Source organism: Orycteropus afer, unplaced genomic scaffold, assembly GCF_000298275.1.
Source record: "Orycteropus afer afer isolate SDZICR_OR568_19922 unplaced genomic scaffold, OryAfe1.0 scaffold00542, whole genome shotgun sequence".
Taxonomy (NCBI): Eukaryota; Metazoa; Chordata; class Mammalia; order Tubulidentata; family Orycteropodidae; genus Orycteropus; species Orycteropus afer.
Genome location: NW_006922129.1, coordinates 1,267,034 through 1,293,861, shown reverse-complemented (window position 1 = coordinate 1,293,861; position 26,828 = coordinate 1,267,034). Strand labels below are relative to the sequence as shown.

The window sequence follows — 26,828 nt, the reverse complement described above, 5'->3', positions numbered from 1 at the left end:
CCAAATGATTTTGAGTTTTAATTGGGGTCTCTTTACTCTCTCTGCTCTGATGCATTGTGTCAGTCCTGTGCCAGTCCCAGTACTCTGTGGTTTTATTTCATGCTTTACTGTTCGAGAGGGCAGATCTCTCCATTATTCTTCAGTTTCAGAACGTTCTGCCTTCTCTCATTATCATTCTAGACACATTTTCAAATTATTTTCTCAAATAATCATTTGAAGATTTAGAAACTGCATTGGATTTATGGATTTAGGGAAAGCCGACATCTTTTATATTATCTTCTTATGCAAGTTATTACTCTTTTGTTTATTCGAGTTTTCCTTTTTTTAGGTAAATCAGGAGTTTAGTTTTAGTGATTGATTGAAAATAGGTCTTATTCTTAGGAGCTCTGGTAGCGTAGTGCCTAAGGCACTTGACTGCTAACCAGAAGGCTGGCAGTTCAAACCCACCCACCAGCCACTCCTCGGAAGGAAGGTTGGGCAATCTACTTCCATAGCGATACTGCCTCGGAAACCCAAGGAGGGGTGGCAATAAGTCGGGTCCGACTCGATGTCACATAACAACAAATATATTTCTTATTTAGTTGCAGATATTTTATGCTTTTTCTTGCTCTACAGAACTACAGGGATAGTTCCTTCTTCTTCTATTAATTTTCTAACTAGTTATATAAAAGCTATCAAAAAACAAACTTATTGCCATTGAGTCGGAATCAACTCATAGTGACCCCCTTTGGGTTCCCAAGACGATAAATCTTTATGGAAGTAGATTGCCCCATCTGCCTTCCGTGGGGCAGCTGGTGGGTTTGAACCACCAACCTTCTAGTTAGCAATCAAATGCCTTAGACTCTGAGCCATCAGAACTCCTTATATAAAAGTTATAGCTCATTTATATTTTGTAAGCAGTCCTCTTATCTCTCCCTTATGGAGTTCAAGGTCATCTCTTCAAGAGCCATTTCTATGTTGATGACAACTCATGTCCACATCTTGTCCTCTCTCCCAAAGTATTATCATTTGGTCTTTAGCTTGCTGTTCCCTAAATTTCAGAAATTCTCATGCCACTGTCATAATTTCTCATATGTGGATACCAATTCATTAAAAATAAATTTGGCTTCATCCTGAGTAATAATATCCATGAAATAACAATAACCATGATTTGTGGTTATAATTTTCTCTAATATGAATGAAAAGAAATTCATAACTATTTAAGTTTTAAAAGATGTTCTTCATGTCACTTCTCAGCTTTTGTACCACTAACCATTTGTTGAAATGCTACTCTAGCTGGTAACAGACCTTCCAACCTGAATAGTCAATGTTCTTCCTTCACTTTCAACTCCCGTTCTCTGCTGTCAGGATGACACCACCATTTTCCCTAATCACATGGGCACCTTTGTCCCCATCCTGATGATGTTTTCCTAAATGCTGTGCTTTGCCTTCCTTCCTCTAACACACCCTACCCATCCTTATCTCTGTGATTCCTTGCCTCCCAGGATTCCTTCCGGATGACCAGCGTCCTCCTGTGAGGCTGATATTTCACACCTTGATGTGTCTGTCAAGTTCATCAGCTTGCGATTAATCCGTATTGCTCTCTGCATTTTTGAAACATACTTCCCTCCCTTCCTCCCCCATTTCCCACTGTTCTGTGGTCTTGGGGCTTTTCCTCTCCCTATCTGCTCATCCAAACCTTACCTGTCCTTTGGGCTCACCTTCCAGGCAGACTTCTTTGATGATTCCAGCCCCCTCTCTCTCTTATTCCTGCAGTATTGTCCACTATTGTCTGGGATGTCTCCTCCCGAGGAAGCTGCCCGAGGGCAGGCTTGATGTCTGAATACTAGGCTTACATTGTTGTTGTGTGACCCGACTCATAACGACCCCTCCTTGGGTTTCCGAGGCAGTATCCCTATGGAAGTAGATTGCCCAACCTGCCTTCTGAGGAGTGGCTGGTGGGTTTGAACCGCCAGCCTTCTGGTTAGCAGTCAAGTGCCTTAGGCACTATGCCACCAGAGCTCCCAGGCTTACATTAGATGCCCAATAAACATTTTTGTGGCATTCCTAAAGACTTACCTCAAAGGCCACACCGCTTTTTGTTACTTGCCACAGCCACTCACCCCTCCCCACACAACCTTCAACTCCCACCAACCGAGGCCAGATGGAAAAAGAAACAAACTCAAGACAGGCAGAGAACACTGCGAAAGATAAGAAGTCGATTCTAGGATCATTAGTCTTTTAATATATTATTCTGAAAAGAAAGGAATTAAAAAAAAGTTCCTGACATCTCTCCTTTTTTTTTTTTTTCCAAATTTAAATAAATACCCTACCCCCCTCCACCCACTAAAATATCCCCCCTTCCCCATCACCCTGCCCATCTCTGGCACTAGAACCTCACCCCAGAGCAAATAAGGTGCCTGTTTTGGAGCAGGCCACTACAAATTCTGGCACATTGTAAATACTGTAACTGAATCTGCTGCCCTCAGCTTGCCTGAGCCCCTCACTTCACCCCACTCCACTCCCCACCCAGGTCAGGTGGTTCCCTAGCTTTGGGGTGGGCATGGACTGTGGGGCCTTAAAGCATAGGGCAGAGTGCAAACTTAATTGCTGCAATTCCCCACTCCCTGCTCAGGAGTAGGTTAAGAAGGACCCAGGAATGCCCTCCAGACTGAAATAAATAACAAAATAAATACCCCATCCCCATTGCTGACTCTATAATAAAGAGCTCCGCTCTCCCGGGCTCGCTATACCCTCTCTCATTTGATTCAGTCCCCTTCCTCCTCCCTAGCCCTTCCCTCCTGCCCCGACTACTTGGACTCTGGCCTGGCCTTTGTCCTCTCGGGAGGAGGGGTCTACCTCGATGGGCGGGGAGAGCAGTGGAGGGCCATACTCCCAAACTCAAGCAAACCTTCCTCTTGCCCCAAATTTCTGAGGGTGCTGCTGGCGCCCCAAGCCCAACAGGTCTGGCCGACTCCCCATCTCCGGAGGTTAGCGTAGAGGGCGGGCGGGACTCGCTGGCTTTCTCTCTCTCACCTAGTCCTTCAAGTGTCTTTCAAGGCAAGTCTCCCAGGAGAGACCGGGCATACCCTGTCCCACTCCCCAGTCCAGGTGCCTGCCTCGGCCTCCTCAGATGGCAGTGTCCCAGAGGACGGTGTGCTGCCGGCGGCAGGGCGGGGTGCCGGACTTGCGGGGCTCGGGCCCCCGCCGCCAGCTGGGGAGGATGGGCATGCTCTCCTGCTTACACAGGCCTCGGTCCGGCCGGTGCCGCGCCTTGATCTCCTTGCAAACGCAGCGCTTCCGCTCGATCACCTCCAGCAGTTTGCCGTCCCGCTCGCGGACGGGCTGGGGCGGCAGGGGCAGCGGCAGCGGCAGCGGCAGTGCAGGGGGCGTCTGTGCCCCTTCCTCCCCGCCGCCCGCCCCGGGCAGGGGTGGGGAGAAAGGAAAAGGGGTGGGGTCAAGGACCTCGGAGTGACACTGGCGCTTCCCCACCGTCCGTCTGCTTCCAGACACGTCCCCTCCCTGGGCTGTGGGGGCGCACTGGGGCCAAAATCCACCCCCTGCCCTCTCAGCCAAGCCTGTGCTGTGTGGACCGGAAGGGCGCCTTCTCTCAACTCTTCTCAGAGCGGCTGCACTTTCCCAATCCGTCCATCCAGAGGGGGCGCCTTTTTCAAAGCGCACTAAGGCGCGCGGTCGCCCTGACTCATCTCCAACCCGGATGCTGCCTTGCTGAGCACCTTCCCTGGACCCTGCTCCGGACTCCCTCACCCTCCGACCCCGTTAGTTTTGGTCCAAGACGACTCAGGCCCCAGTCGGACCTCTCGCTCCCTTTCCGTCCACAGCCAGACCATCTTCCCTGCCGGCTCCTTCCCTCCTCACCTGGCTCGGGGCATCCCTGGGCTGGCTGCAGGGCCGGGCCGTGTGGAGCGCGGACTGCCGGACTCCGGAGGTGGAGGCGGAGCGCCCCAGGCGGTAGCCTCCCGTGAAATCTGCGGCGAGAGCGAGCAGTGAGGCCAGAAGTGGCTCCAAGATCCCGCTCCCACAGCCCCCAGAGGAGCGCCCCGCCCAAGCCGTCCCCTACCTCATCAGAGGAGGAAAGGGCATGGAGATGTGGTATAAAGCCTGGGACATGCTTTTGTACAGGGGATATGCAATAAGGTCAGGGACCGGACCCTGGGGCATCCTCCCCAGCCCGCCCCATCTGCGTTTGTGTCTTCAGGCAGGTTGTCACCTCCATTGCGGTGGCAGGCAGGGAAGGTCTGGCAGGGTATGGGCAGTGCTGTGCGGCTCCCTCCTCGGTCCCCTCCATGGTGGATCCTGGCCAGCAAGCCCTCTGCCCCCTGGCTCCTCACTGGGATCCCTGAGGCCACAGGGCCCCTGTCGTCCACCCTGCTTGGCCCCTCGGCACTGCCATTCCAGGCCCGGGCACCCTCCTCGGCTTCTGCTGGGATGACAAGGAGAGCTGAGGGCCTATATACTGAATGGATCCTACTGTGCCCCTAACACAGACAGACTAGAACCACTGGCCCTTTGCAAGCCACAGCATGGATGGGCGGGACCACACTGTGCTCTCCCCAACACACACACACATGCAGGAGGGACCTGGTACTGCCACCTTCCTTTCCACTCGTTGGCACCATTCCCGTGGGGCTGAGTCACAAATATTTGCTACTTCTAAGCCATTTTCCCTGGTCAGAACACTCTCTCCCGGCCCAGGTTGAGTTTCAGAGCCCCTGCAGTCCCAGACAGAACCAGAATGACCACCCCCCTGAAACTGAGACCAGGGCCACTGTTCCCTAGGAGGGGAAGAATCCCAAATTCTGGGCCATGGTGGGGGGCGCTGGGGGAAGGGTTGCCTGTGAACTAAGATCATCTCTGAGAGCAGGCCTGGCAGAGCATAGCGTTGCCAGGCAACGGTAGGGGCCTGCCTGCTCCTCTCCCTCCTGTCTGGATGAGTTGTCATGGTAACAGCTGGGAGGCAGCTGTGTTTAGCTCCTAGTGTGTGCACACTCCCAATCACACTCCTGCAGCCTGGGGAGGGGTGGGGCAGAGAGCAGAGCAGGACAAGCAGAAGGGCACTGCCCCCAACCCACCCAGCCCACCCCCACCCCTCTGCTCTCCGAAAAACTTCGTCCATTCAGGACAATGGGCTTCAACTTCCAAAGGGCTCCATCAACAGCTCCCCCAAACCGTCACCAACACCCCTCTGACTGACCACCCAGTTACCCACCCCCATTCACCACCCCTCACTCACTGTCCAACTCCTTGGCTTTCCTCCCTCCATACAGAACCTTCCTCTGCAGAGCCCAGCTTGCCCCAAATGTTGTGGTACCCATTTCCTCTTCTTCCTCCTCTGGCGTCCCTGCACTGGCGATGACATGGGCACAGGAAATCCTGGCGAAGGCACCCCCATCGGCCCCTTGCTCCTGCAGCTGGATCTTGACCATGGGGGGTGGGACCCCCACTGCACAGCCCTTATTCAGCACCCCCCCAGCCTTGAGGCTCTCATAGGCAGGGGGTCTCTTGAGCCCAGCTGCTGCGGCTGGGTAGGTCCAGAGGGGGGTCAGGGGGCCTGCGGTTGGGTCCGGAAGGCTGTGGGGCGAGGTGAGGCAGCCTCGGTGGTGGAGGACCCCAGCTGCTGCCCCCATGGCCCCGCCGTGGGGGCTGGACTTCCCTGGCACGGGAGCCCTGGAGCTGGCACACAGCATCCCGTGGAGAACGGAGATCTCTTTCTCCGTCTTTGGCTCCCCGGCACCCAGGGGCGGGCCCACTGGTAGGACAGAGTGCGTGGTCACCTTCACTGCCGAGTACACCATGGTGTAAGACACGGCCTTGTCCTTGGGGGGCCCAGGGAGCAAGGCAGCAGGGGCAGGGGGGGCTGCCGGCGCCCCCACCACCTTGGGGCAGATCATGCTGTGGGAGTTAGGCAGCTCCTGTTCTCCCCGGGGCTGGCCAGAGCCCTGGGGTGGCAACGGGGTCGAGTGGCTCCGGGCACGGCCCGACGGTGCCAGCAGCAGCAGGTTGGCAGCAGGAGGCAGCGGTGGGGGGGGAGGCGTCTCCCGCTCCCGTGCAGGCACTTGGGGAGCTGGGGCGGAGCCAGCTGGCTCCTTGGAGTGGCAGAGGACCGGCAGCCTCGAGACCCCATCGCCAGGGGTTCGGGAAGCAGACTTGGCTTGGGGGAAGGCCAGGAGAGGCGGGCGGTGCTGAAGAAGGTTGGGGAAAGGTGGGGGGATTTCACAAAGAGTGGTCTTGGTAGGTGTCCCGTCCCTCCGGCTCAGGAGGGCTGAAGCAGGACGGCGGTGGGCGTGGGGCTGAAGGACCGGAGGCTGGTGTGGTGGGGAGGTTGCCGTCAGTGGGGGAACCCCATTGGCCCGGCCTTCCCCTGCCTCATCGGGCAGTGGGTATTTCATCTCCTCGTATATGGCCTCACTCTCTTCAGAGTCCGAGTCAGGGCCAGCTGGAGGCGTTGGGCCCCCAGCCCCAAGAGGGGGCCCGGTCAGACACCCTCCACTTCTTCCTCCGCCCCTGAAGACATCCCCCACCATCTCGATGTACACGGGCTCTTCCTCCTGGGCACCCACATCGAGGTCCCCAGCTATGTGTGAGCCCCTACTGAGGCGCTGGAGGGGCAGGTTTCCCCCTCGAGGAGAGGGGGCCGGGGGGCAGGACTCATCGAAGGAGACAGAGAGCTGGGTGTTGGGACTTCTCCTGGGCTTCTGTGGCGGAACCTTCCGGCTAGATTCTCGGCTCTCCGGGATTGGCTTCTGTGAGCCTGGACAGGATGGAAAAGAGAAAATAAATGCGATTTTTAGTAGAGCAAGGAAATAGGGGAACTTTTTCTGACCTCTTGCCCCAGCTATAAGGAGCTCTGGTGGTGCAGTGCCTAAGGCATTTGACTGCTAACCAGAAGGTTGGGGGTTCAACTCATCAGCCACTCCACAGAAGGAAGATGGGCCAATCTACTTCCATAAAGATTTACCGCCTTAGACCCAGCGCGGGTCACTATGAGCTGGAATTTACTCGATGGCAATGAGTTTGGTTTTTTTTTTTTTCAGTCTTGACCCATTTGTAAGGACCTATCTGCCTCTTCATTTTTTCTCAGTCCTCAACTTACAGCCCTTATAGGTTTCTTTTCTACCAATCAGCTTTCTGTACTTCTAAGAAACTCTCTAGAATCTACAATTCCCACCCTAAATTATCTCCCAGTCTCATGTCCCTCCAAGGCCACCCCTTTCCCAAGAAAGAACTTCCCCTGCCCTTGAATGGTTCATCTCAGGCTCACCCTCTGAGAATGGAACCTTCCACTTCCTTGGTTCTTCCCTGAATGAACCCTCCCCAGCAGGCCTCCCCTGGCCTGGAATGGATCTTCCCAGCTCCCAGCTCCACCTGAGGAGGGGTAGGGGGTGTCTCACCTGCTTTCTTGCTGGGGGGCATCTCTGCCCCTGACCCTGCCATGCTGAGCTTGGTGCTGGGGTGTCTCCGGGGCTTGGCTGGGGGTCTTCGAGTGCTGCTGTCCTCCGTGAGACCCCCACCACCGTCCCCAGGCCCACCTCCCACACTGTCCATACTGCCCACAGAGTGGCAGGAGAGGGACCGTGGGGCCATGGCGCTGCGGCAGGGGTGGGGGGTGTGCTCCTGGGAGGCAGGCATCGTCATGAACCCCATCCTGAGGGAGCGACGCAGCGAGGCGATGTCCCGCACTCGGACTCCGGGCCCGGGGCCGGTCCCAGGCCCTGCTGGGCCTGCAGGACCCCCCTCCTTACTGGAGCTGGAGAGAGAAAACCCAAGGTGGAGCAGAGTTAGACCTCAGACTGGGGCCTTCCCTTCCTCCACCCCAAGAGGTGTTTGTGACCCCGTGGCCTCCAAGGGAGGAGGACACGAGCCTCGGGTGGGGATGAGAGGAAGCTTGAAGGTCCAAGGCACAGATGTAGGGGGCTTCAAGATGAATTCCTAGACTTAAAAAAAAAAAAAAGGCAGGAAATCAGGACAGGGATGGAGGAAGGGGGAGTACGTACGCAGGGGGTGTCCCTGGGGCTGGCATTTCCCATGCCAGGTATATCCAGCACACTGGATGCAAACCCAGGTGCCAGAGCCCCTCTAAACAGGCAACTATACTTGCTAGCACAGCTCTGCCCCTCTGCTCAGCTCACACTGGCCCACACCTGGCCTCTGGTCTCCCTTCATGTCCAGCTGCTGTGGCCGACGCCCCCACACAGCTCCTCCTCTCCCAGACATTAGTACTGCGGTGGCACGGCAGCCTGCCCTGGCTGATCCTATTCGCTCCCTGACCCTGCCATCCTCCACGAGACCCCCACCACCACTCGCAGGCTTACCCCCTGTAAGCTGTCCATGCTGTCCTCTGCCACCCTCCCTGGCTCAGCCCTGTTCCCTTTCACCGTCCCTGGGCTGCTGTGTGAGTGAAGGGGGAGAGGCTGGCAGGGAAGAGGGGAAAACTGCTGTGGGGTGGGCTCTCATTAAGGCCCTGTCTACTAACCCTTCATTAGGGAGTGATCACTGCAGTGATAGCTCTGATTAATCTAATTAACAACAAGAATTAAAACTCCACAGTTGCAAGGAGGGAGAAGGGAGCAAGGAGGTGGCTCTGACTCAGGCTGCAAGAGGCTGTGCAGTCAATGGGAGTGAAGAGCGAGACAGGAGGCCAGGCCCCAGGTCCCTGGGAGGCCAAGGACAGAGGGCAGCTGGGGTTGGGATGGGGCTCCCCAGCCCTGGCTCATCTGGAAAGCTCAGTCTGCATGTTGCCCCACAGGTGACCCTGACGCTGGGCCACTCACTTCCCCGGCAGAGGAGACTGGGAGGGGTCCTAAGGTCTGAAGCTCCCTCCAAAGACCACCTCCCTGGCCCCTATGAGGACAGTAGAGTTTGCCCCTTCCAAGGTCAGGTGACAAGGGAGTCAGAAGCCAGTCCCAAATTAACCAAGAGAAGACCACATGCCAGAGGTGAGTCAGGAAGGAGTGATTCGGGCCTCTGGGGAGGAGGAAGAGAAGACAGGGTGGTCCCAAGCTAGAAACCCTTGGGGGGGGCCAGGACAGGTGCCAGGGCTGTTCTCAGGGAACAGAACGGGAACAGGGCGGGGGCCGTTCCGGCGACTCTGTGCTGGGACAGGACCCTGGTAAGCTCAGGGAGGCTCGCTGATGACAAGGCTGTTGAGACCCAGGAGGAGTAGATGAGCTGTGGCCCAGAAAGGGGGTGCTGAGGTGGGGCGATCCTGAACCCCCAGCCTTACCTCCTCTTGGCCTCCTCCTCTTTGTGCTGCCGCCACTCCAGCTTGGTCTTCCGGTACAGCAGGTTCATGTCGTGGGGCAGGAGGTGGGGGCTGGGGGGCCCTGCTCAGCGCCACCAGGCCCGGGGGACGGCCCTCCCTGGGTCCCGGATCCACTTGGTGAGGAGGGAGGAAAGAGAAAAGAAAGAAGGATGTGGGGTGGGGGTGGGAGGGCAGGAATGAATGAGAGAGAAAAAGGCACAGAGACATGACTAGTAGCCTTCCAGAGAGGAAAACAAGAGGGACAGAAAACCCAACGCAACCTCCAGGACTCAACAGATAGACAGATGGATGGACACAGAGTGACACACCCTGACAAAGGTGTTCAGAGGCACAAATACATACTCCAGAGAGACTCAGTCCACACAGATTCTCATTCTGACACAGTACACAGGCCGCACACACACACAGAGCGTGGAACAAGCCCGCAGTGACAGACACACATTCAACCTCCAAGCCACAAACCCATACCTCCACACAGAGGACCAGCCCAGGTAAACACTAACTAACCTAGGAACAGGCAGACACACACAGACACAGACACCCACTGACACACCCACAGATACACATACACATCCAGACACACACACAGATCTGCTACACAGAACCGGACACAACTACAGACAAGGAGTTGTACCCCGGGGCCTACTTGCGTACATTGCACCCCCACTGGGGAAGAGGGAGATGGACTCCCCAACCCTTCTTGGGCCCTGAGGCTCGGGGGGCGGTGATGAGGTCAGAGTGAGGGTGCTGAAGGAAGGGTAGGGTGCATTCCGGAGGGCCATTGAAAACACCATCCACTCATCCCTCCATCCTGTTCCCTGCCATCCCCCTTCCAGTCCTTGGGGCCTGGGCCTCCATCCACTCCTATCCCAGTTCCCTGGCCCCCAGCAACGGTATCCGCCTCACTCCCTCACTGATGGCTCAAATCACCTTCTTCCTCTTCTAGCATATTGGAGGCTCCCCGTTTCCCTCTTCCAGTCCCGCCCCTCAATCCCACCCGAGGGTCTCCAGCCTGGCCCCTGAGCCACCCTTAGAGCTCCGGCCTCCATACCTACTCTGGCTTCCCTTCCCCCAAACACACGCTCCGTTTCATCTTCAGCCTCTCTTCTCTCCCAGCCGCCCCTCCTCACTGCCGTCCTCTCCGTACCCCTGTTTATTCCAAACCTGGCCTGCTTCATCCCCCTCTCCATCCTAAGGCCCCAGGTTCCCCGGCACCCCTCCCCTTCGCCTTGTCCTGCTACCCTAGGTTTCTCCGCCTCTCGCCCGGCCAATCCTCCCTGCCCCTTGTCCCCCCACCCCACCTCCCCGCACCAAGCCTCCCCAATTTCTACATCACCGTACCTGGCCTGCCGGGCGCCGGCCCCCCCATGCCGGGCTCCGCCCGGAGCAGGAGGAGGGAGGAGGAGAGACAGAGAGAGACCGGGGGGAGCGGAGCTGGGCCCTGCCGCAGAGACAGCCCCGCCTCCGGGTCCGCCCCCAGACCCGCCCCCGGCCCCAAACCCACCCTTCCACACCCTCCAAGGACGAAGCGGGAGCGGCTGCGCCGCGCCGCGCCGCGCCGCGCCGCGCCGCGAGGCTGGGGTGGGAGGTGCAGAGGCCGCGGAGCCTGCAGGGGGAGGTTCCGGGGACGGTCTTGGTGCTCCGGGGGCCCGGCGCAGCCCGCCCCCGCCTAGGAGAGTCGGCTCCTCGCCGCCCCTCGTCCCCTGCCCGGCCGGGCCACGCTTGCCTCTGCCTCCTAGACCCCGGCGAGCAGAGCACGGCGCGCAGCGGCGCCCCCCAGCGGCAGCCCGGGACCCGCACCCACGCGCATACCCCGTGGGCCCGGCGCTCGCCAGGTCTGAACCCGGCATCGGGTCCGAGCCGAGGCTGCGGCTGCGGCTGCCGGGCCCCGGGGTGCAGTGAGGCGGTGAGGCCGGCAGGGGGGTGAGGCTTTCTGGCCGAGGGGCTCTAAGTCAGGAGCCATACATTCCGCACCTCTGCCCAGCAGGGGGCGTGCTCTCTTGGCCGCGCCACCTCTTCCCTGCCGCCCCCCAGGTGCGGGGGAGGGCACGGGAGCTGGCTCGCTTGGTGTTGGGTCTCCTCCCGCTGCAGCCTCCCAGGCGCCGGGACCTTGTTTCGCCGCCTGGGCTCAAAGTCTTCCTCCCGTCCTCCCGCGCAGTCCAAGTCATCCGCCCCCATAACCTTTGACTTAGCTGGCGCAGTCCGCCAGGACTTGAGCGCGCCATGGTGGGCGCCTGCCTAAGGCCACCGCGGCCTTAAGCCCGGGTGTGGTCGTGGCGGCGGCTGAAGGTTGCAACTTCAGGCCCCTCCCCTTCAGTCACCTTCCTAGTCAGTTCCCTGAGAAATTACTTCCTTGGAAATCGCTTTGGCGCGCGGCTCTTCTTAGAGTAAATTAACTGCAAGAAGACTTCAGTTCTTCCGTTAACTGGCTGTGTGACCTTGCGCAAATCAAGCAACCTTTCTGAAGTGTCTTATCCTGTTACCCACCTTAACAGAGCTTGGAGTGGGAGGGATCACTGGAATAACGTTTACAAAAGGACTTCACACTTTAAGGGTATTATAAACGCCCCCAGGAGAGGTAACATATTAAAGTGTTATTAGTCATTTCCCACATACACCTTAAACCAAAAAACAAACCAAGCTCACTGCCACCAAGTCGATTCTGACTTATAGCTACGCCCATTGGGTTTTTGAGGCTGTAAATCTTTACGGAAGTAGTCGCCCCATCTTCTGCGGAACACCTGGTGGGTTTGAACCCCCGACCTTCTGGTTAAGTCAAATCTCTTATCCACTATGCCACCAGAGCTCCTTATTTACACCTTAAAAACTAAAAAAAAAAAAAAACTCACTGCCAGCGACTTGATTCCGACTCAAAGCGACCCCGAGGCAGTAAATCTTTACAGAAGTAGATTGTCCAGTCTTCCTTCCTTGGAGTGGCTGGTGGGTTTGAACAGCCAACCTTCTGGTTAGCACTCAAATGCCTGAAGCACTATGCCGCCAGAGCTCCTTTATTTACGCCTTAGTGTGAGTGAATTTGTATTTATTCCTTTTCAAGGGAGACCTACTGGGTGCCATGGACTGCGGAACTGGGGCAGAGTCTGAGAAACCCAGTGTCTGAGGGGGTTGTTGCTGTGTTGTTAGGTGCAGGGTGGGTCGCCTTTGACTCATAGCAACCCTACACACAACAGAATGAAATTGCTGGGTCCTGTGCCGGCCTCACTATCCTTGCTATACGTGAGCCCAGCATTGCAGCCACTGTGTCAATCCATCTTGTTGAGGGCCTTCCCCTCTTTTGTCGACCCTCCACTTTAGCAAGCATGATATCCTCCAGGTAATGGTCCCTTCTGACAACATGACCAAAGTAGGTGAGATAAAGTCTGGCCATTCTTGCTTCCAAGGAGCATTCCTGCTGCAATTCTTCCCAGACAGATTTGTTAGTTCTTTTAGAAGTCCACGGTACTTTTAGCATTCTTCGCCAACAGCACAACTCAAAAGCATCAACTCTTCTTCAGTCTTTCTTATTCTGAGGGGGTGGGAAGGGGCTGTTGCTCACAGTCTTGCAGGAGAGTCCAAAGATAAGCAGTGTTGGTGATGAAAGGAGGGCTGGGGCCAGGGCAGGCAAGGTTGTGTTCTGAATGTTGCCAGAGGGGAGAAAGTTGGAGAGACAATTGTTGTTGTTATGTGCCCTCAAGTCAGACCCAACTCATAGGGATCCCTCCTTGGGTTTCCGAGGCAGTATCACTACAGAAGTAGGATTGCCCACCTTCCTTCCGAGGAGTGGCTGGTGGGTTTGAATCGCCAGCCTTCTGGTTAGCAGTCAAGTACCTCAGGCACTATGCTACCAGAGCTCTTAGGAGAGACAGAGGGGTGGGGAATTGGCAAGTGGAGGCTACTCCAGGGACCTCAAGACTTAGGAGACCTCATGACTCTGCTAAGGATGGTAGCCATTGTTACCACAGCTACAGGAAGAGAGGCAAGGGTCCAGATTCATTATAATCAACAAATAAAGAATGAATATATAAACGAGAGTTTTGTTGTTTTATTTTTTGCCCAACGCTAAAGAGTGATTAAGGAGCTCTGGTGGCGCTGTGATTAAAGCGTTGGGCAGTGAACAAAAGGGCTGGTGGTTTGAACTCACCAGCTGCTCTGTGGGAGAAAGATGAGGCAGTCTGCTTCCATAAAGATTTTCTGTCTTGAAAACCCTATGGGCAGGGAGCAATTCTATTCTGTCCTTTAGGGTCACTATAATTCAGAATCTACTGGACGGCAGTTGGGTTTTTATTTGTTTTGGTAAACAGTGGCAGTGCCTAAGGCATTTGCTAACCAAAAGATTGGTGGTTCAGACCCACCAGTCACTCCATGGAAAGACGACTGGGCAATCTACTTCCGAAAAGATTGACCACCTTGAAAACCCAGTGGGGGTTGCTATGAGTTGAAATCCACTCGATGGCAGTGGGTTGGGTTTGGTTTTTGGTTTAAAGCTGAGGAGGGAGGGATGTGGGAAAGAGAGAGATGATGTGAGGAGTCCTGGACTGGGAGTCTGAAAGCCCAGGGGTGGCCTCAGTCATCAAATACTAGCTCTCAGGTGCTGAATAAGTGACCCAACGTCTCTGAGCCTCAGTTTCCCTAGTGGAAACACCAGAGCTCAAAACCCATCCCGTCTCCTCCCAGGGCTGTTTTGAATATCCCATGAGCTATAGTGAATAGATGTGAGGAATTTTTAATGTACTTGAGACCAGTTCCCTCTGATGAAAATGAGTTAGAATACACTGTCTTGTGCTTTAATGCTTATTCAGGGGGAGAGTTAAAAAAAAAAAAAAAGGCATGCACAAGAGAGAAAGAGAGAGAGACAGAGACAAAGACAGAGACAGGCAGAATGACAGTTGGAAATTTATTCTTTCATGCCAAGCACATGGTAGGTCCTTGGTAAGTGTGTGTGGATTCTCCTTCATAATAGCAATTGATGGGATAGGAGAGTGTATGCCTTGCAGATAGGCTGTGCCTCAAACTTTCAGGCAGACATCAGACTGTTAGGAATGAGATACGCCCCCTGGCATCAACTATTTTATGGTGCTATGTTCATCTGTGATCAAGCAGATACATGAGACAATTACACAGTGTAGGCAAAGTGAAAGCCATTACTATTATTTATAGAAAGCAAACCATACCAACAGATTCTCCCTGGGGAAATGCTTGTTGCTGTTAGGTGCCATCAAGTCAGCCCCGACTCATAGCGACCCTGTGCACAATGGCACAAAACAGTGCCTGGGCCGGCACCATCCTTACAACCGTTGCTGTGTCTGAGCCCATTGTTGCAGCCACTGTGTCAATCCATCTCTTTGAGGGTCTTCCTCTTTCCCGCTGATCCTCTACTTCACCAAGCGTGATGTCCTTCTCCGGGGACTGGCCCCTCCTGATAACATGTCCAAAGCATGAGACAGCATGTTCTGGCAGTCCATGGTATATTTGACATGGACTGAAAGGCAATCTCTCTTCAGTCTTCCTTATTCACTGTCCAGTTTTTACATGCATATGAGGTGATTGAAAATACCATAGCTTGGGTCAGGTGCACCTTAGCCCTCAAAGTTACAGCTTTGCTTTTTAATACTTTATGGAGATCTTTTGCGGCATATTTTCCCAGTGCAATACATCGTTTGATTTTTTGGCTGCCACTTCCATGCTCCTTATCATGATTGCTAAAGTGGAGGGTCAGCGAAAAAGGGGAAGACCCTCAATGAGATGGGTTGACACAGTGGCTGCAGTGATGGGCTCAAGCGGAGCAAGGATTGTGAGTCAATCTCTTTTGAGATATAAAAAAAGATTAAACAAGCCAGCAGAGATAGGATAAGACACATGCCAAGACACATGGAGGTCTTCCAGGAACCAGGAAGCGGAAGCTGAAGAAACTGGGACCTTCTTCCAGAGCCAACACAGAGAGAGCGCGCATTCTCCTAGAGTCGCCACTCTGAATTCAGACTTCCAGCCTCCTAAACTGTGAGAAAATAAAATTCTGCTTGCTAAAGCCACCCACTTGTATTTCTGTTACAGCAGCACCGGATGAGACAATACAATTCTCTATTTTTGTGCACGAAAAATTTTATAAATTTTTACAAAATTTTATAATTTTTCATAATACGCTTCTTGAAATAACCAAACCAAAATCCAAACCACTGCCGCCCAGTCGATTCCAACTCATAGCGACCCGGATTGAAATTCCAAGGCTGTAAACCTTTAGGGAAGTAGATTGTCCAGTTTTCCTTCCGCAGAGTGGCCAGTGGGTTTGAACCGCCAACCTTTTGGTTAGCAATCAAATGTTTTAGGCACCATGCCACCACCAGAGCTCCTTTTTTGAAAGTAAGGGGTGGGCAGGTGGTTAATAGTACCTTCCTCATACAGTTCCTGTGAAAGCCAAAGAAGGTATGATTAATAGCAGCTACACCAGCGTCATGAGTTTTACTAGGCTCTTCTGGGGTACCAGGCACCCAATACAGCGCCTGGTCTGTTCCTTCCGACTGTGCTGTGCGTCTGTAGGCCAATGGCTGCATTTGCCTACAAGTAAGGGAATCCCTTGCCTGTCTGCAAACTCCTCCCCTTTCTTTCCGCCTTCCACAGCGCCTCCCTCCCAGGAAGCGCTGGGCTAGGACCCAGCAGGTGTGGGGTTAAGGGAGCCCGTTTGGGGCCCCAGGGTCAGCAGCAGCAACTGCAACAGCCGCGGCGGCAGTGGCAGGCCTGGCCCGGGGCCAGCTGGCCGGGATCCCCGGGAGGGAGGGAGGAGGAAGAGGGGAAGGAGGAGAAGAGCAGTCAGCAGGCCCGAGGAGGCAGGACTTCCTGGTGTGGGGGTTGTCAACAGCCCAGAAAGAGAGAGACGGACCGACAGCGAGAGGAGCTGAGCACCGGAGACAGACCCAGCGTTGCCACGCGGGAGACCTGGGACACCCACTCGCCGAGACCACGGAGGCCGACTGCCCCAAGGGGGAGGCTTTCTATCTCAAGCGGGCGGGCGAGCCGCCCCCTCCCACCACCTAGCTCGGGAGACCCTAGGGGCTTCAGAGGCCGCGCCTAAGCTCCACGGTGGAGGTTCCTGCTTTTCTGGAGCGCAAACTTCCCTCAGAGATGCTTTGTGGGGTGAGGTGCGCACCCCGAAGAGGACAGGGCAGCCTCTGATCGCCGCCTGCTCCCACACTACCGGGGCCAGAGGCCCCAGGGGAAGGACCACCCGACATCTTAGGCGCGGGGACCCCCAGCTCGGGCTGAGAGAAAGGTAGGGCTCTGGGCTGGGCGGGGCGCTGGGGCGAGGGGTGTAGAGGGAGGGCAGGGCAGGGCCTGCTGGAGGGGTCTCAGCCCCAGAGATGTGAGAGCTGGGGTCCCGGGCCTTGAGCTGCTTCACCGGGGTTCACCTAGGCCCCGGACACCTTGCTCTAGGGCTCCCGAGTTCGGGTCCTGTGAGTTGGAATCCCAGGCAGTAAGTGCCAAACTTTAGGCACATCTGCCTGCTGTGAGGGCACTGGCTGGAATTGCCGTCCCCTGCGCTCCGTCTCTGTCTGTCTCTTTGTCTCTGGGTGTCTCTGGTGGTTTCCCCTTCCTCCCTCACCAGGCTCCCCAGAGAGGAAGCCCTAGAGTCGGCCTGCCCACTGCTTTCCCTCTCTGTCTTGCTCACACACACACTCACTCTATCTCTCTCTCTCTCTTTTTCCAGTTTGCAAACTCAGCTTTGGAGTTCGATAGCGGCTGCAGCAGGAAAAACCTGCCCCTCCCTCCCCTCCCCCTTCCCTACCCCGTTCTCCCTTCTCCAACCAGGCACCCCCAGTTCCCCAAGGCCCTCCTGCCATGTCGGACCCTGACGTCCCCAGGGGCCCTGATGCCCCCGCTATGTGGCCTCCCTGTTCCCGGGGCGCCTGAGCCTCTGAGAGGAGTTCCAGCTGCCCCCCGCCCACCTCGGCCCAGTCCTGAGCGCCAGGGACTATGAGTGGGGGCAAGAAGAAGAGTAGTTTCCAGATCACCAGCGTCACCACGGACTATGAGGGCCCAGGGAGCCCAGGGGAGGCAGAACCCCCTGTCCCACCAGCCCCCTCCAGGCCCCCACCCCGCCTGCCCAACGGGGAGCCCAACCCTGAGCCAGGGGGCAAGGGCACCCCCCGGAACGGCTCCCCGCCTCCTGGGGCCCCAGCCTCCCGTTTCCGGGTGGTGAAGCTGCCCCACGGCCTGGGAGAGCCCTATCGCCGAGGTCGGTGGACGTGTGTGGATGTCTACGAGAGAGACCTGGAGCCCCCTAGCTTCGGCCGGCTCCTGGAGGGAATTCGTGGGGCCTCGGGAGGCACCGGGGGCAGGTCGTTGGATTCAAGGTTGGAGCTGGCCAGCTTGGGCCTGGGCGCCCCCACTCCACAGCCAGGCCTGTCTCCGGGCCCCACCTCCTGGCTCCGCCCGCCCCCCAGCTCACCAGGACCTCAGGCCCGCTCCTTCACCGGGGGACTGGGCCAGATGGTGGTACCCGGAAAGGCCAAGGTGGAGACGCCCCCCTCGTCCGCCTCCCCACCCCAGCAGCGCCCCCCAGAGCCCGGAACCTGGGATAACGAGGGCACATCCTGGACCTCCACGCCCCTGCCCTCCCTGAGGGTGGAAATGGAGCCCAGGAGCTCAGCCGTAGGCACTCCTCCACCTGCCCGGAGGAAGGATGGAGCCCTGCAGCTGAGGGTGGAGTTCATGGCTCCTGAGGAGACAGGGCAGGTAAGAGCGGGTCCCAAGGTGAGAGAGACACCAGGGGGGCGGTGCTCAACCATCTCAGTCTTGGCTTCCTGCATCCACGATGCCCTGCGCCTCCCCTCCCCACCACTGTCTTCTGTCTGCTCAGTAGCCCTTCCTTCCTTTTCCTGCCAGCTCACATGGACGTCTGCTCCGGTTCCTACCATGCTGGTGTGGTTGGTCTGTCCAGGGTTCCCTCTCTCCCTATCCCTACATCTTCTTTCTGTCTCTTTGATCTTTCATTGTTGCTGTTGTCTGTCATCTCTACTATCCAGTCCCAGCCTTGTCATCTCTGTGGCCCTGACATTAGCCGTCACTCTCTCTCTTGGTCTCACTTTGACTCCAGGAACTGAGGGTGGAGGCCGCAGCAGTGCTGGATAGCTGGGGCTTTGAGGGAGGAGCTGCCAGGGTTTTGGGGGGAAGGGGCCAAAGTAGGCATTCCACTGTAAGCCCCTCCTTTCCATGCCAGCGCCATCCTGAAATGCGGGTGCTTCTATTTTCCCACTGACGCCCCCACCCCCACCCCATCTCAGCCCCATTTTCAGCTTTGACCCAAGTCGAGCTTTTCTTCCTGCAGAATTGGGTTGGGGTCCACATTTCAGGAATAGAAGGTCTGTTGGCTTGCCTTCTCCACCTCCAGTCCTTAGGTCTCTCTCCAGGGGGTGGCCACCTTGGCCTGTCAGCCTCCTTGGGGAAAGGTGGGAAGCCAGAGAGAAAGAGTTAAATCAAATGCTATTTCTGCTTCCTGTCTCCAAAAGAGGAACAAGTGTGTGTGTGTGTGTGTGGGGGGGAGGCCGGGATGCCTGGGTCCCTGGGGGTGGTGTGGGCAGCTTGGGATATGGGGGTTGGATGTTTCTGTGAAAGAAGAAAATAACACCTTGGGCTGCAAGTGTGAAGATGAGAATTTTTCCCCCTTCTTGGCCTTGGACACAAACCACAGTATAAAAATAACCTAAGACTGGATGTCTGGGCCCTGTCAGGACGGGTCAGGATCGCCCCCCCCCCCACTCCTGGCCTCAAGCGCACATCTCTCACGTTGCCCCCTTACTTCTTTTGGCGTCTTGCATCCAGCTTCTACCCCAGGAGAGTTGATAGGCTTCCCTTTACTGACCCCAGAATTGTTACTTTCAAAGCAACCCCTTTCTGTCTCCAGCCTCTCTCTCTAAGCCATGCTTGGGCTTCCCTTGGGCCCTCAGACCCTGTCCCCCTTTCTGAAATACTCCCCACTTCCACCTCCTGATCCCTTCCTGCTGCTGCGACCCTGTGATTGTTTCTCTGCTCAAAAGCCTGGTCTCCTTTCTGTGGCCCTCAATTGCTCTGCCCAGTCAGTTGCCACTCGCAGAGGTGGGAAGTGGGGAGCAGGGCCGGAGGGTCAAGGGTAGCACCTGGGCCCCCTTCCTCTGCTCCGTCCTCCTAACCACCCTGGACTCACTGTTCTTGGCTTTTCCGAGAAGCTGGGGCCTCCCAGGGCCTCACAGAGGCGTCTTGTTCCTGTCACCCCCGCCCTTTCGCAGCCGCCCCCCTGTGCCTGTTGGGCTGTGTGGGTCCACGCCCAGGCCCCGCCTCTCCCATCTCTGAAACTGCCTCCCCCCTCACACATACACCAGGGCAGGGAACCGCAGAGGTTCACCTGGGTCCTGAGAAGTTTGAGGGGAGAGGTTGGAACGGTGGGGAGGAGGACCAGCTTTTGAGGATTCATTCATTCTACAAATAGCTGCTAAACCAACTTGAAGCCCTGCCCCTCTGACGCTTACCTTCCAGCAGGGAAACAAAAAATAACTTTCATTTTAGATAATGTTAAGAGCTCTCAAAACATAAAACAGCTCAGTGGACTAGTGGATGATGGAGGAAATGTCTCTGAGGAGTGACATTTGAACCTCACTGAGATGTCAGGTGTTAAAAGACTCTGACTAGCCTCTGATTTGGGGTACTGGCTCAGAGGCAGGACTCTTGGGGTCCTTGGGTGAAAGGGAGGGAGGAAGACTAGGAGGCCAGTTGTCAGGTGGCTGGTTCCTTTCTCAACATGACGGTGCCTATCTCTCTGCCTCCAGGTACCCCCGTTCGACTCCCACCCCAGCTCCCCAGCCCTGTACTTCTCTGACACCGGTCTGGTTCACAAGTCCCCGGACCCCTTTGGAGCAGCGACAGCCCAGAGCCTCAGCCTGGCCCGTTCCATGCTGGCCATCAGTGGCCACTTGGACAGTGATGATGATAGGTAGGTGGCTTCACGTGGTGGGCCGTGAGGTTAGGCTCCCCACCCAGCGCCTGGGGTAGCTGCATGAGCTGCCTGGTAGGTGTTCTTCCCCTACCTTGAGCTTGGAGGGGACTTCTTAAACAGAGAAGCCTGGCCTGGGCATAACCACTGGGTTTGTTGATCTGGGACCCACTCCCTCTCTGTGGAGAGAGCTGGGTGGGACTCTCTGGCTTAGGGCTGTCAAATCATAGACTTTTTTAGAGTTTGAAGGGAGTCATTGTTGTCACATTCCAGAGCTGTCGCAGATTTAGAGATCACCTGGCCAACCCTGAGAACTTATGGGCAAATGAAGAGTCTGAGACTAATAAGGACCTCCCCGTTCCCACCCCCTCTCCCCCTTCCAATTTTCAATGAGGGGAATGGGCCCCTTGCTTTTAGAGGTAACTCCTTACCATCTGCATGGACTGCTTTGGGACCCTAGGATTTCTAGCTTCTGTTTCCTGGGTGGATGTGGCCAGCAGGCAGAACTAGGAGCACCATGGGGGAGCTGTGGAGAGGATGGCTGAATTGGAGCAGGGAAGGCGGAGGAGAGCAGGCTGGGTTGCACTTTTGGGAAGAATGCCCTGTCTGGCTGGCAGACTTTCCTGTTTCAAGGTTTTAACAGGAACGTCAGCGAGCTGAAAAGGGAGGAATCAAATCGTGAGTCAGGTAGCCAGGCTGCTCTTTTGTGACTGTGGACTGACGAGAACCAGGGAGAAGGACTTGGGGAGTCACCACTTTTCATTCTGGAGTGAGGAGTGGGACTTCCGGTTTGCGGCCCTCAAGGGGAGGGACTTCCTGTTTGGAAGGCACTAAGGGGTGGAACTTAGCAAGTGAGTGGGTGCTGGAGGGACCTGTTCCAGATGGGAGTCCCTCCTTTCTGCCTTCCCCTAATGTGGCCCCACCTCTCGAATCAGAGACTGAGTCTCACAAAAGAAAAGGGCCACAGGCATTGGAGGGGGCAGGGACAAGAGAGGATAGAGAATGGGGTGGCCAGGAGACAGAAGGATGGAGGGCCAGGGGCCTGGTAGGGGGCTTTGTGGAGAACGGACAAAGCCAAACAGGGCCAGGCAGCTTCTGGACTCTAGCTCTCGGGAAATGTGTGAGGTGTAAGGTCTGCCAGGGCCTGGAGAGTCACCTGCCCCCAGTACTGCTATTCTCAGCCCTTCCCACCCTTTCCCCCTCCTACTTGGGAGGTTCCCTGGCAAGAGGACTGCTGTTCCTCCCCCATGCCTGCTGATTTCATAGCCCAGCCTCCTGCTTTCTCTGTCTTCTGCCTCCAGAAGCTTCATCAGCTCAATTCTCTTGGCTTATCCCCTCCTTCCTTCTGCTCCCACCCCCTCCACACACCCCAGTCTGACCGGTCCGGCTCCCAGCCGCCACTTCACTTCACCCCACTCTCAGCTTCAGGGCTCCCCTGCTCTGGCCCCACCCTGCTGGGCCAGCGGGTTTGGGTTGGGCCACGTATCCCCCCTCCCAAGGAATGGGGCGTGTAGACCCCACCTCGTCCCCCTGGGGGCCTGGAGCTGGCAGGAGAACAAGGTCTAGTGGCGTGGAAGCTCCCTTTTGAGAGGAAAGTGGGCTGGAGTGTGAAGTGCCTGGACCCCAGATGGGGAGTTGGGGATACCTGACCAATCCTAGAACCTGTAACTGGGGCTTGCAGAACACAGGGTGCCTGATGAACTGACACTGCTCACTTGCTCCTGGGTCCAAGGACCTTGGTGGCCCCTAGCAGATGGCAGGCACTTGGTAAAGTCTGAATAAGTGAGTGGCTTGGTAGGTGGGTGGGTGGATGGAAGGGTGGATGAGTGAGTGAGTTGGTAGCCACTGTGCAGGATCCAGGCATTATAGGGAACGGATAACTGGGACTTGGTGTGTGTGAGGGGAAGGTACATTTATTTATCCTTTGGAACACCTGAGTGGCTCATACTCTTAGTATGCTTGGCTGCCAACCTAAAGGTTGGCAGTTTGAGTTCACCACAGAGGCTCCTTGGGAAAAAAAGTGTTGGCAATTTCCTTCTGAAAAATCAGCCACTGAAAAGCCTTATGGAGGACAGTTCTATGCTGACAGGTAGCGGGTTAGCGTCACCAGGATGGCAGCTGGGGTGCGGTATTCACCCTTTGGGTCAGGTGCTCTCTTACGGAATCCTTTCCTGCGATACCCACTTTGCAGATGAAGAAACTAAGACTCAGAGAAGGAGGATTTTAGAAATGTGACCAAGGTCACCCAGCTAGTAAGTGGCAGGACTGGAATAGGAGCCTGGGTCTAACCCAAAGCCACATCTGTTCACTCTCCTCCTGAGATGGCTGGCTGTTGCTCAAGAGAAGGGGAGGCAACCCAGGGAGAGGCCACGGGCTCCAGGATGCCCTTTCTCACCAGGACAGAGGCTGGGACAGCTCTTCCAATGGGGCAGAGAGCCAGCCCTCCTCCCTGCCTGCTCCCGCCCCAAAGGCACCAAAGATCCGGGAGGGAGTGTGTGGATGCCACTTTGTTGGCCTCGGGCCCTGCCCCCGGGGGCTCCTTAGAACACAGCCAGGGAGTAGGGCTGGCCCCTGTCCCCAGGATCAGAACCTCGCCACCTCTCCCAGAGGTCCTGCTGCTTCATCTGATCCTCATTTTGAAACTGTTTTATTTGACCTTCAGGGAGGAAGGCCACCTTCCAGAGCTGTCCTCACCCTAGGGCCCAGAAGTCCTGCAGAGCTGGGTTGTTAGTTGTGCAGGTCAGGCATTACACAATTCCAGGGGGCGCCACTCACGTTTGTAGTCAGGGTCATGACAGTTTTCTGGAGGATGGCAATAAGTGTCTTGAATGGGCATTTCATTCTACTTCGCAAAAAGTTGCCTTGGGGCCTTTTGAGGGCCAATCCCTTTTACCTGGCTCTGAGCTCCTGACCCTGCCTGGGGTTTCCAACAGTGCCTACAGTCAGACTGACAGCAGGGGTTTTCTTTCTCTGTTAAGAGTCCTGGGCCTTTGAAGTGGTAATGTTAGAGCGTGATAGTGGAAAAGTGTTTTCAAAACTCTTAGTCCTAGACAAACAGGAGATTGTCATCAGTCATCCAACAAATGTTTATTGTTGCATTATTATTGTTCCTTTATTACTGGCAGGGACGAACAACTTGGTGTTCCACCCAAGTGTCAGCTAAAGCAAAGCCGGTGTTCGTAGTCCTTTGAAAGCACCCTTCTGGGCTCTCTGTGTCTGTGTGTATTAGGGGCCAGTGTCATGCCTCCTAGTATTGAAATAGCTTGAAAACTGTTGTGACTCTCCTGCTGGCCGGCTGGCCCTCTGCTCCTTAAACTTGTCTTCTCCCTCCCTGCCAGGAGTTGCCAAGCCGTCTTTCCCCACCTGCCCCTTCCTTCTCTCTCAGGCCTGGCCATCCCCTTGGTTGCTCCTGGCCCCCACCTGTCAGCGCCTTCTGCACCCAGAACTTGGGCGGGAAATGGAAAATTCCCAGCTCCCTCGTGCTCCCTTCTGGCTGCAGGGCCTCATCCAAGGGTCACCTTGAATTGAGTGCTGATTCCCTTACTGGGAAGCAGGTTGGAGCTGTCAGCCTGGAGGGAGGGCTTGACAAGGGAGCACAGGGGCAGGGTATGCAGCGTGTTGGGGGCCCCCATTCCAAGAAGGGTGAGGCTTGGGGGCTAGAGGACAGGATTCTGTAGTACAGTGGGGATAGAGGCAGAAGCTGGGGTGAGAGAGAAGCATAAGCCATGGGATGACGACAGTGGTGGTGAAAGGGAGTCTTGGAGGATGCGGCAGGACACAAAGGTCTGTGGAGGCCTTGGGGCCAGGGAGAGGCTGGCTTGAGGGAGAGCCAGGTTCTAGGACCGGGAGACCTGCAGCAGCCTGGAGGCCATTGAGTCAGGCTTGAGTCGACCTCTGGTGGCCGTTTGGCAAACTGCAGCCACAACCTGCCCTCTTTATCATCTAGCACCCAGATGTCTTCTACCAAAGCCCTTGCTTCTATTATCAGTGCCCCACCTCCGGCCTATCATTCCTCAAGCTCTTCTCCCTCCAAGACCCCAGAGCTGGGTGCCAAAAGCTATAATTGGCTTGTAGGGCTCTAGTTTCTATTTTTGTTGTCATGGTAACCTTTCCCATTCCTCCTCACCCCCCTCCATGAGAGGTGGGGCATCCTAGGGTCATTCATGATACAGGCTTTGTGTTAAATGGCATAGCGTTCAGAGTTCAAGGAAGACCATAACTAAATCAGAAACCTCCCACGCCCACCATCTCCTCCACTCCCTTCCCCACACCCCAGCTGAGAAGGGCTGTAGGAGGCCGGAGTCAGTCCAGAGGGGGCAGGCTGGAGTCAGAAGTGGGGTTGGCTGGGGCTGGGGGTGGGGTCTGCTGGGGCCAGGCTTTTCCTTACTCTCACATCCGAAACCCCCCCCACACACACCAGCCTCTTGTCCCACAGCCCCTCCTGGAGCTGGAGGCCAGCCGGGCCACCAGCTGACTTCCCTCAGCTGGCCCCCTCCCCTCCACTCTGGGACTGGCGCCAGGGTGAGAAGGGGACACTGGCACTGTTCGTCTGGGAATTCCCGCCCACTGTGGGGCCGATGGGAGGGGGTCCCCGTGTCCCTGAGGAACCAATAGCAGCCAGGCCTGGCCCTGGTGGGGGGGCGGTGTATATCTTTTAGAGCGGCACCCCTAACACACTGTCTCCTCTCTGCCTGTCTGGCACCCATCAGGCCCCGCTCTGCCCGGGGGGCTCTGAGCCCCCCAGGCACTCCTTCGGACCGAGCCATCTCTCTTTGGGTGGCCCAAAGACCCTTGCACCTCAGGGATGGCCCAGCCGGGGGTTTCTGTTAAGTCCCTGGTATCCTCTTATGAGACCCGAGTGGTGGGGATGGCCCCGGGACCACCCCGAAAAAGGGGCTGTGTCTCCTCCCCTTGCTCCCCTCGAGGAGCATCCCCCATCCGGGGGGCATCTCGAACGCCACCCCACTGGGGCCTCGGGGCGCCTGGGCAGCGGCCCTCACTCTGCCAGGGGATGGATAAAACGCTCCTCTCCCTGATTCTTCACTGTCACAGGTACGGGCGGGGCGTGGGCAAGAGGACGCAGCAGAAAGGGACTTGTCTGAGGCCACAGTCTGCTCCAGGGAGCATCTGGGTGGGCAGGGGGGCTGAGGGTGGCCTGGCCTGGCTTGGTGCCCCTTGCTCCTCCTCCTCTCTCACCTCCTTGTGTCTCTCCAGTGGTTCCGGAAGCCTGGTTGGCATTGACAACAAGATCGAACAAGCCATGGTAAGAGAAGGCGTCTTGGTCTCAGGAGGTCCAGGCTCTGTGTGTGGACGTTCAGGCAGCTGCCCTCTTTAGCGACCCCTCTGCCCTGCCCCTGTTCTCCTTATTACTAGAGCGTTTCTAACTCCCAGCTCCTCCACCGACTGCCAGCTGTATGCTGTTAGATCCTTTGGCCTCTGCTTTCTCCACCTGAACCCCTGACTTCCCTTGATCATGACTTAGCCCCAGGCTGCCCATCTCTGCCCTGGAGCCCTGACTCTACCTCTGTCCCTGAGTCCTTGCCCCCTGCCCTTCTCCTGCTTTGCTTCTTCCCCAGGGTCCCCTCATCTTTTGGGAGCAGGAAGTCTCTCCCACCCAGGCCCTCAAGGCACGGGGCAGGGGATGAGGTTGGGGTGGCCTGGGGCCCACGCTCTACGTGTCCCTGGGTCCCCAGGACTTGGTGAAGTCCCACCTCATGTTTGCGGTCCGGGAGGAGGTGGAGGTGCTGAAGGAGCAGATCCGGGAGCTGGCCGAGCGGAACGCCGCGCTGGAGCAGGAGAACGGACTGCTGCGCGCCCTGGCCGGCCCCGAGCAGCTGGCTCAGCTGCCGGCCTCAGGGCTCCCGCGGCTCGGGCCCCCTGCGCCCAACGGGCCCTCCATCTGAGCAGCCTCCTTTCCCTCACAATGTGCCTTCGGGGGCTGCCACCGTCGCCAGGCCAGCCCCCTCTTCCTATGCAGCTTTAATGCCTCCTGATCCCTGAGGATGGGAGTTCAAGGCTCAGTATCGGCCTGTCCCCCAGCCCTGCCTTCATCTTCCCATAGTTCCCAGGGTCTGGGCCAAGTGTCCACAGGCCTTGATGGAAGAGGGAAGGTCACACACATGGGGTATTAGATGGCTCCCTCCTTGATGAGGGATCCCTGCTTCCCCTTTGCCCCTCCCTTGGTGTCAGTGTTCTGGGACCCCCAGCAGGAGATGGCTCGGGGGAGTTGGAGGCTCCCTGGCAGACACCCACTCCCCACTTGTTCCCAAGCAGTGCCCTGTCTCGTTGGCCCAGGGGAGAGAGAACAGAAAATATCTGGAAGTTCTGGGATTCAGGTTGTTATTAACGTAATAATTATAATTAAAAAACTGAAGAAACTTGAATTTTGGGGCCGGCATCTCTTTGCTGTGTCAAGGCTGGGGTTCTGGGCCAGTAGTTTCCCCTTGCAGGAGGAAAGGCCTAGGCGTGAGCTCCCCCGGAGAGCCTGTCCTGATTGGGGAACTTTAACGTGGCCACTGGAGATGTAGATGTAGGGACAGGGAGATGTAGGAACAGCTTGGGTCCTGGGAAGAGACATAAGAGGAGAGGCAGAGAAGTGTGTGTGTGTGTGTG

The 26,828-nt window shown here is 56.5% G+C and overlaps 2 protein-coding genes across 2 annotated transcripts; one reads left to right on the top strand and one right to left on the bottom strand.

Moving 5' to 3' along the window:
* Positions 1–3,108: 3,108 nt before the first annotated feature.
* NYAP1 (neuronal tyrosine phosphorylated phosphoinositide-3-kinase adaptor 1) lies at positions 3,109–9,291 on the bottom strand. Its single transcript, XM_007955839.2, has 6 exons — positions 9,224–9,291; positions 7,392–7,747; positions 5,234–6,751; positions 4,211–4,420; positions 3,859–3,968; positions 3,109–3,372 (listed from the first exon to the last, which is right to left on the bottom strand). Exons 1-6 carry the CDS (start codon positions 9,289–9,291, stop codon positions 3,109–3,111), a joined length of 2,526 nt encoding a protein of 841 aa, XP_007954030.1.
* A 7,933-nt stretch (positions 9,292–17,224) lies between these two features.
* Positions 17,225–26,119, top strand: TSC22D4 (TSC22 domain family member 4). The gene is made up of 4 exons (XM_007955835.1): positions 17,225–17,986; positions 20,053–20,216; positions 25,431–25,479; positions 25,910–26,119. Exons 1-4 carry the CDS (start codon positions 17,225–17,227, stop codon positions 26,117–26,119), a joined length of 1,185 nt encoding a protein of 394 aa, XP_007954026.1.
* Positions 26,120–26,828: the final 709 nt, after the last annotated feature.